At 50.7% G+C, this 9,930-nt stretch overlaps 1 protein-coding gene across 1 annotated transcript; it reads right to left on the bottom strand.

The window, feature by feature from the left end:
• Window positions 1–319: 319 nt before the first annotated feature.
• LOC139399571 (coiled-coil domain-containing protein 177-like) lies at window positions 320–5,195 on the bottom strand. The gene is made up of 3 exons (XM_071144931.1): window positions 5,157–5,195; window positions 2,914–3,559; window positions 320–2,784 (listed from the first exon to the last, which is right to left on the bottom strand). Exons 1-3 carry the CDS (start codon window positions 5,190–5,192, stop codon window positions 320–322), a joined length of 3,147 nt encoding a protein of 1,048 aa, XP_071001032.1. The 5' UTR covers window positions 5,193–5,195.
• Window positions 5,196–9,930: the final 4,735 nt, after the last annotated feature.

Here is a 9,930-nt window from a genome sequence, read left to right as displayed (position 1 = left end):
CCAGGGTAGTAACCAGTAGTTACCAGTAGTCCAGGGTAGTCAGTAGTTACCAGGAACCAGTAGTCCCGGGTAGTAACCAGTAGTTACCAGTAGTCCAGGGTAGCAACTAGTAGTAACCAGTAGTTACCAGTAACCAGTAGTTACCAATAGTCCAGGGTAGTAACCAGTAGTTACCAGTAGTCCAGGGTAGTCAGTAGTTACCAGGAACCAGTAGTCCCGGGTAGTAACCAGTAGTTACCAGTAGTCCCGGGTAGTAACTAGTAGTAACCAGTAGTTACCAGTAACCAGTAGTTCACCAGTAGCATGAAGGTGTGCCTCATCACTTGTCATCCAGGCTGGCTTTGAACTGGAACTGGGCCTCTAGATCCATCTTATCAAAGGTCCTCATGTTGGTCTCCTCCCTGACCCGGTCCCGTACGTGGAAGGAGGCGCGGGCGGTAGAGCGAGCGCTCTCCAGTACGGCTCTCTTCTCCCTGAAGATCTGCTCACTCTTCTCCAGCTTCCTCTCGATGGACTGGAGGAGCTCCATCCTCCTGGCTAGCTCTTCCCCTTCCACACGCTGTCTGTTGAGTCGTTGTAGTCTCTCCTTCTCCTGCCTGCTCTGTACTGCTCTCTGCGATTTCTCCTTGGCCCTCTCCTCTGCCACCAAAGCTGCCTGCTGGGCCCGTCTCTCTGCTTCCTTGGCCCGGGCCTCCACCTGCTGTTGCTGCTGTTTCTCCCTCTTCTCCGCAGACCTCCTTGCCTTCTGAATCTGCTGCTCCTCCCTCTTAGCCTTCTCCTTCAGCTCCTTGTCTCTCCTCTCTACGATCTGTTCATAGTTCTCCAGGGAACGGCTCAGCTTCTCCTCAGCAGCCTTCCGTGCATCCTCCCGCTCCTCCTCCTCTCTCCGGGCGATCTCCCTGATCAGGGCTGCGTGGCGCCTCCTCTCGGCCCGGTTCAGTCCCCGGCGCTCCTCATGGGCCTGGTGCTCCTTCTCCTGCTTCTTCAGCTCAGCAATGGTAAGTTTCTCCTTGAGGAGTAGCTGCTCCTGCTCCAGCACTGCAGCCCTGTCCTCCTCTAGAGCCTTGAGGTTCTGCTCCTGCTGTTCCTTCTTCTGTTTCTCCTCCCTGGCAGCCTGCTGGAGCCTCTGCTGCCTACTGCGCTCTTGCAGCTCTGCCAGCTCCCTCCACCGCTCCTCGCTCTCCGCCACCTGACGCAGCTTAGCGGCCGACGACTCTCTCTCCTGCTGGCTGAGCCGACGCTGGCGGTGGGACACCTGCGACTGCCACGCCCGCTGGCACTGCAGCACCGCTCGCTGCTTCTCCCGGTCCTCCCGCTCCCGCTGCAGGTCCCCCAGGCGCTTCTCGCTGTCCCACTGCAGGTGAGCCACGTAGCGCGTCTGGCTCATGATGTCCTCCTCCTGGTACCGAGCCAGCATCAGAGCAGCGATCTTTCTGTCCCGCTCCGGTACCGCCTTCAGCCCCCGCCGCCGCACCTCCTTGACGATACGCTCCACCTTCTGGGTGGTCTGGAGGGAGTGGCTGAGGTCCCCAAGGCTAAGGCTCCTCCCCATCAAGGAGTTGAAGGTGGCCAGGGTGCGGGCACGGGGGGAGGAGGACTTGGCCCAGGGGTCTCTGGGTCCATCCCAGCTGTAGGAGGAGGAGGCGCCGGACTCCTCTCCAGAGGAGGTGCAGGTGGTGGTGGAGGTGGTGGTAGAGGTGGAGATTGTATCCATCCTCCTTTGTAGGGACTCAAGGGAGTGGCTCTTCCCTCTGCCCTTTGGAGTGGACACAGGTTGGCCGTTGTGGTGAGGGAACGGCCCTCCTAGACCCCCTGTGATGCCATTGAGAGCTGCTGTAGTCGGGGTGACTGGGCTCTGCAAGGAACTCTTGAAGATGGTGGATGTCATGGAGGTGGTTGTTCTGGGGAAAGAGGAAGGTTTGGAGGCTGATCTGGGGAACGTGTTGGAGGCTTTCGGCGTGGTGGTGGTGGTGGTGGTGCTGCTGCTGCTGGGGATCTTTCTGACCACTGGAGGTGGACCTGAGACAGGGCGGGGTGCCTTGGTTAGTTCTGAGGATTTAGTATGTTTAGCAGAACCAAAACCTTTAGATGATGAGGACGCAGAGCTGAATGAGCTGGTCTTAGAAGACTGCAGAGAGCTACTTTTAGCTAGAAGATTTGTACTAGTTTTATTAATGCTTGGACCTGGTGTTGTAGAAGCAGCTCTAGAGGCCTGTCCTGTACTACTGGGGGAAGGTTTAGATTTAGTAGGACTAGAGGCCACAGGGCCTGGTTTAGATAGCGGTGTTAAGCTGGATGTGACTGGTGCTCTGTGCTGTTCCTCTGTTGATGATGCAGCATGCCCGTTGACTGCAGCCTGAAGGATTCTCCTCTTATCTTCCCGTATGATCCTCTCTCTCTCCTCCCGGCATGCTCTCAGCTTGGCGTGCCTGTCCTTCTCATACACCTCAAACATGCCCGTCGCCACGCGCATGGACCGTCCCGGGGCCTCACGGGCGAAGTCTGACAACGGGCGCGACAAGATCTCCACGGGTTTGACGCCGCAGCGGGCGCAGGCCTCCAAGGAGCGGGGGCTGGTCAGGACATAACGGCTTCCCTCTGCCACCGGGGTGTCGAAGTTATATAGGTCCAGGTGCAGCTTGGGGCATGGTTTTCTGGGCTCTGGGTCGATGCTTGGAGGCTGGAGGTCTTGAGGTAGAGGGTTCAGAGCTTGGCTGCTGTTCGACAGGGGGGTTGCTGCCTCCAGACTGACCTGAGGGCTCTGTAGCTGGGTATGTGGAGTGGAAGGCTGGAAGTCTGGAGGGGCAAGGTGAGGAAGCTGAAGCTGCCTGTCCAGAGGGCCCTGAAGCTGGGGCTGGGTGTGTGGACTGGGAGGCTGGAAGTCTGGAGGGCCCTGAAGCTGGAGCTGGGTGTGTGGACTGGGAGGCTGGGAATCTGGAGGGCCCTGAAGCTGGGTGTGTGGACTGGGAGGCTGGAAGTCTGGAGGGCTTGGAGATTGAAGCTGCCTGTCCGGAGGGCCCTGAAGCTGGGGCTGGGTGTGTGGACTGGGAGGCTGGAAGTCTGGAGGGCCCTGAAGCTGGAGCTGGGTGTGTGGACTGGGAGGCTGGAAGTCTGGAGGGCTTGGAGAATGAAGCTGCCTGTCCTGAGGGCCCTGAAGCTGGGGCTGGGTGTTTGGACTGGAAGGACTGGGCTCCTGTGCAACAGGGGGAGGAGCTACCATCCTCTCCCCCAGCCCAGCAGAGTGTATGGGTGTGGTCTCTACATCATTGCCACCCACACCCTCGCCCTCCTCTGTTGCTTTCCCATCAGCCTGGTCTGGTAGTCTGGTGGGTGCAGAGGCCTGGTCTGGTAGTCTTGTGGGTGCAGAGGCCTGGTCTGGTAGTCTGGTGGGTGCAGAGGCCTGGTCTGGTAGTCTGGTGGGTACAGAGGCCTGGTCTGGTAGTCTGGTGGGTGCAGAGGCCTGGTCTGGTAGTCTGGTGGGTGCAGAGGCCACCGGCAGGGCATCCATCTGTTTCCCCTTGGTCTGGTCCTCTGGCTCAGACGGGTCAACCATAGCTGGCTAATATTAGAACAAGAGAGGGAGGAGGGTGGGGGGGAGGGAATTAATGTAGAGGAATGGGGTGAATAGAAGACAGAAATTTAAGCAAGCAGGATTATATCAGGCCATCTCTGTCCTACTCTGTCCAGGGCTTAATCTGTCTGTGTGTCTGTCTGTGTGTCTGTCTGTGTGTCTGTCTGTGTGTCTGTCTGTGTGGGTGAGGGAATATCTAGCACATATTTGACATGCGATGTATGCTGCTACCTGCTGTAGACATTCATACATGACTCACATTGGCTGATTATGTTCCTGTTGAGGCCCTTCTATCTTCAGGGGACTTTCATTAACCAACAAACAAGAAGTAATGGCATTATCCTACGATGATGGAGGAACCTATTCATTTATATGAATTCTTTTACATGGCTATGAACAAGCACAGGATGCCTGCTGCATTGCACAAATCATACACCGCCTTGTTACAGGCAATTTTTTCCACATCCCAATTAAATGTGCATTACAGAGAATAGAATAAAGCTGTATAATAAAAAAATAATAATTAAAGATACTTTAAATAATACTATTTTATTACTTATTAATAAGTAATTCATAGGCCTACACACATCAAACATAGTGTATTACCATGTTATATTAGGCTATGTCTGCAGGCCTACGTCTACCAAAACAACTCCTGTCACATCGCATCAACAGATAATCAACACAGATGACACATCTCACCCCAAACCGAGATAGTCCCCCCCCCCCCCCCTCCCCATATTAAAACAATGATCATTCATATGTATACGCTATAACCTACTGACTGAAACAAAACCGTCACTAACCTGCCGCTTTAACGATTGTTTCCTAAACCGACGCTATCTAGTTCCAAATGAGTGCGTTTAGTCCCCTCCACACCCTGCATACTACCAGGTGACGGAGGAGTTACTCTGTGCGCTGACAGACCTAGCGATGGAAGATCACAGACGTCACCGCGACCTCTGAGCGACGCGACACAGACGCCGTCTTTCTCCCTCTGTTACACAGGGCCGTTCTAGATGACACGACCCGATGCATGTCTTTCAACTCTTCGTGTTTACATTTATCTGCAGCTTCTATCTGTTTTTAACCGCAAATAGCTCGGCTATGTTCTGTGTGTGGGGGTCGGTCTTAGTCTCTGTGCTAGGCTGGTGTGCTCAGTCTCCCTCCACCTGCTGTTCTGCTCTGTCCCGCATCTCTCCATCCCTCCATCTCATCTCTTCATCCGCTACTACAGCCCCCGCCTGCTTCTGCTGCTGCTTGTGACAATATGGTAAAAAAATAACAAATATTGTGCAATGGCACTGCAATGCAATCTCCCCTTCTCCCTTTTGTCTGCTCATCTTACATTATAAAACGATAATATTATATTACTGCAATAATATCATAATATTGGATTATTTCCAAAATATAGCATTATTGCATTTCTTATCTATTTTGCAGCAATATACCTAAGGCCTATGTAGGCCATAGGAAGCCTATAATTGTAAACGATTGACCACTAGGATGTTTATACAACGTTAAATTTCCTAGGCTTTAGCAGAAAACAAAATCGAAAACAGTAGTTACCCAGTAACTCGCTTACCTTATTAAAGATCCCGAAAGCTTCCAAAAAATACATGTTTATTATTCAAGCTATTAATAGACAGGATGCTGTGTTCAACGTTCTAATTCTGTGTTATTTCATCCATCTGCAGCTAGCCATCTGCCATAGACAGTATATATCTGCCAGTGGGCTTCGGTGGGGGTGGCCAAGACTGCAATGAACCCATATAGCCACTAGGGGATGCTGTAAGCTCATTGTATTAGCTTTACAGCGCTGTAATTTACAGTGCCTTCAGACATAATGAATACCCCTCGACGTATTCCACTTGTTACGTTACAGCCCGAACTCAACATGGATTAAATCACCCATCGACACACAATACCTCATAATGACAAAGTGAACAAAATATTTTTGGACATTTATGCAAATAAGATTTGCATAAATATTCACACCCCTGAGTCAAATTGTTTGTAGAAGCACCTTTGACAGTGATTACAGCTGTGAGTCTTTCTGGGTAAGTGTCTAAGAGCTTTCCACACCGGGATTGTGGCTGAGAAGGAAATGCCCGAGATATGGTCTGCCTTTTGGTACCTGTTGTCTATCATATTGAGAATGTCTTGTATATATTAGGGATTGATTGCTTTATATATTAAGGGTATGTGAGACAAGGGAGATGTACTGTACCTGTCCGTAGTTGTTTATTAGGAAAGGGGATTGTACTAATTATCTCATGTTATCAAACAAACAACCATTTTGTCTGTCATTGTCTGTTGCTGCTACTATTACTGCCTAACCTGCCTAACCTCGCCTCCCACTTCGCTCTTCCCCCTTCCCTCTTCCTTCTTCCCTCTTCCCTCTTCCCCATTTCCCCTTCCCTCTTCCCCCTTCCCCCTTCCCTCTTCCCCCTTCCCCCGTCCCTCTTCCCCCTTCCCCCTTCCCCCGTCCCTCTTCCCCCTTCCCTCTTCCCCCTTCCCCCGTCCCTCTTCCCCCTTCCCCCTTCCCCCGTCCCTCTTCCCCTTTCCCTCTTCCTTCTTCCCTCTTCCCTCTTCCCCATTCCCCCTTCCCTCTTCCCCCTTCCCCCGTCCCTCTTCCCCCTTCCCCCTTCCCCCGTCCCTCTTCCCCCTTCCCTCTTCCCCCTTCCCCCGTCCCTCTTCCCCCTTCCCTCTTCCCACTTCCATCTTCCCCATTCCCCATTCCCCCTTCTCTGTTCCCTCTTCCCCCTTCCCCCGTCCCTCTTCCCCCTTCCCCCGTCCCTCTTCCCTCTTCCCCCTTCCCCCTTCCCTCTTCCCCCTTCCCCCTTCTCTCTTCCCTCTTCCCCGTTCCTCCTCCCCCTTCCCTCTTCCCTCTTCCCACTTCCATCTTCCCCATTCCCCATTCCCCCTTCTCTCTTCCATCTTCCACCTTCCCCCATCCCTCTTCCCCCTTCCCCCTTCCCTCTTCCCCCTTCCCTCTTCCCCCTTCCCTCTTCCCCATTCCTCCTTCCCCATTCCTCCTTCCCTATTCCTCCTTCCCCATTCCCTCTCTCCTATTCCTCCTTTCCCATTCCCTCTCTCCTCTTCCCTCTTCCCCATTCATCCTTCCCTATTCCTCCTCCCCCCTTCCCTCTTCCCCCTTCCCTCTCTCCTCTTCCCCTTTCCTCCTTCCCTATTCCTCCTCCCCCCTTCCCTCTTCCCCCTTCCCTCTCTCCTCTTCCCTCTTCCCCATTCCTCCTTCCCTATTCCTCCTCCCCCTTCCCTCTTCCCCCTTCCCTCTCTCCTCTTCCCTCTTCCCCATTCCTCCTTCCCTATTCCTCCTCCCCCCTTCCCTTTTCCCCCTTCCCTCTTTCCCCTTCCCTCTTTCCCATTCCTCCTTCCCTATTCCTCCTTCCCCCTTCCCTCTTCCCCATTCCCTCTCTCCTCTTCCCTCTTCCCCATTCCTCCTTCCCTATTCCTCCTCCCCCCTTCCCTCTCTCCCCTTCCCTCTTTCCCATTCCTCCTCCCCCCTTCCCTCTTCCCCATTCCCTCTCTCCTATTCCTCCTTTCCCATTCCCTCTCTCCTCTTCCCTCTTCCCCATTCCTCCTTCCCTATTCCTCCTTCCCCCTTCCCTCTTCCCCCTTCCCGCTCTCCTCTTCCCTCTTCCCCTTTCCTCCTTCCCTATTCCTCCTCCCCCCTTCCCTCTTCCCCCTTCCCTCTCTCCTCTTCCCTCTTCCCCATTCCTCCTTCCCTATTCCTCCTCCCCCCTTCCCTCTTCCCCCTTCCCTCTCTCCTCTTCCCTCTTCCCCATTCCTCCTTCCCTATTCCTCCTCCCCCCTTCCCTCTTTCCCCTTCCCTCTTTCCCATTCCTCCTTCCCTATTCCTCCTTCCAAATGGTTGTATTTTAAAAATTAAATCAATCAATCAATTGTGCAACATTTGCCCATTATTATTTTCAAAATTCTTCAAGCTCTGTCAAATTGGTTGTTGATCATAGCTAGATAACCATTTTTAGGTATTGTCATAGGTTTTCAAGTAGATTTAAGTGAAAACTGTAACTTAGCCACTCAGGAACATTCACTGTCTTCTCCAGTGTAGATTTGGCCTTGTGTTTAAGGTTATTGTCCTGCTGAAAGCTAAATTAATCTCTCAGTGTCTGGTAGAAAGCAGGTATTGTGGAGTAACAGCAATGTTCTTTTCTCCTATCACAGCATTCAACTCTGTAACTGTTTTAAAGTCACCATTGGCCTCCTGGTGAAATCCCTGAGCAGTTTCCTTCCTCTCTGGCAACTGAGTTAGGAAGGACTTCTTTATCTTTGTAGTGACTGGGTTTATTGATACACCATTCAATGTGTAATTATTAACTTCACCATGCTCAAAGGGATATTCAATAAATCTGTGTTTGACATTCACTGCTCGACTAAGGGACCTTACGGATTCCCTTGCCACAGGCGCAGAGCAGCTGGCTGAAGTGTTTACGGACATATTGAATCTCTCCCTATCCCAGTCTGCTGTCCCCACATGCTTCAAGATGTCCACCATTATTCCCGTACCCAAGAAAGCAATGGTAACTGAAGTAAATTACTTTCGCCCCGTAGCACTCACTTCTGTCATCATCAAGTGCTTTGAGAGACTATTCAAGAATCACATCACCTTTACCTTACCTGTCACCCTAGACTCACTTCAATTTGCATATCGCCATCGCACCGCACACTGCCCTATCCCATCTGGACAAGAGGAATACCAATGTAAGAATGCTGTTCATTGATTATAGCTCAGCATTCAACACCAAAGTACCCTCCAAGCTCATCATTAACAACTCGGTCATAGACTTCCAGACGGGTCGCCCCCAGGTGGTGAAGGTAGGAAACATCACCTCCACTTCGCTAATCCTCAACACTGGGGCCCCACAAGCATGCGTTCTCAGCTCCCTCCTGTACTCCCTGTTCACCCATGACTGTATGGCCACGCGCACCTCCAACTCAATCATCAAGTTTGCAGACAACAGTTGTAGGCCTGATTACCAACAAAGATGAGGAGGTCATTGTTGGTAAGCCTACAAGGAGGAGGCGAGGGCCCTGGCAAAGTGGTTCCAGGAAAATAACCTATTCCCTCAACGTCAATAAAACGTCAATAAAACGAAGAAGCTGAACGTGAAGGAAACAGCAGAGCGAGCCCCTGTCCACATCGACGGGACTGCAGTGGAGAAGGTGAAAAGCTTCAAGTTCCTTGACATACACATCACCGACGATCTGAAATGGTCCACCCACACAGACAGTGTGGTGAAGAAGGCGCAACAGTGCATCTTCAACCTCAGCAGGCTCAAGAAATTTGGCTTGTCACCTAAAACCCTCAAAAACTTTTACAGATGCACAATCGAGAGGATCCTGTCCAGACGGCGTACTTACTGACTCCAGACATTTCAGCTCGGCCTGTTCAACCCGCTATCATCCAAAAGGCGAGGTCAGTACAGGTGCATCAAAGCTTGGACCGAGAGACTGAAAATCAGCTTATATCTCAAGGCCATCAGACTGTTAAACTACCCGGTTACGCAACCCTGCACCTTAGAGGCCGCTGCCCTATACACAGTTGAAGTCGGAAGTTTACATACACTTAGGTTGGAGTCATTAAAACTAGTTTACATACACTTAGGTTGGAGTCATTAAAACTAGTTTACATACACTTAGGTTGGAGTCATTAAAACTAGTTTACATACACTTAGGTTGGAGTCATTAAAACTAGTTTACATACACTTAGGTTGGAGTCATTAAAACTAGTTTACATACACTTAGGTTGGAGTCATTAAAACTAGTTTACATACACTTAGGTTGGAGTCATTAAAACTAGTTTACATACACTTAGGTTGGAGTCATTAAAACTAGTTTACATACACTTAGGTTGGAGTCATTAAAACTAGTTTACATACACTTAGGTTGGAGTCATTAGAACTAGTTTACATACACTTAGGTTGGAGTCATTAAAACTTGTTTACATACACTTAGGTTGGAGTCATTAAAACTCGTTTTTCAACCACTCCACATATTTCTTGTTAACTTGTCTACTTTGTGCATGACACAAGTCATTTTGCCAACAATTGTTTACAGACAGATTATTTCACTTATAATTCACTGCATCTCAATTCCAGAAGTTTACATACACTAAGTTGACTGTGCCTTTAAACAGCTTGGAAAATTACAGAAAATTATGTCATGGCTTTAGAAGCTTCTGATAGGCTGATTGACATCATTTGAGTTAATTGGGGGTGTACCTGTGGATGTATTTCAAGGCCTACCTTCAAACTCAGTGCCTCTTTGCTTGACATCATGGGAAAATCAAAAGAAATCAGCCAAGACCTCAGAAA

The sequence above is a fragment of the Oncorhynchus clarkii genome, unplaced genomic scaffold (assembly GCF_045791955.1).
Source record: "Oncorhynchus clarkii lewisi isolate Uvic-CL-2024 unplaced genomic scaffold, UVic_Ocla_1.0 unplaced_contig_2443_pilon_pilon, whole genome shotgun sequence".
Lineage (NCBI taxonomy): Eukaryota > Metazoa > Chordata > Actinopteri > Salmoniformes > Salmonidae > Oncorhynchus > Oncorhynchus clarkii.
The sequence above is the reverse complement of the archived record's forward strand: the minus strand, read 5'-3'. Positions and strand labels throughout refer to the sequence as shown.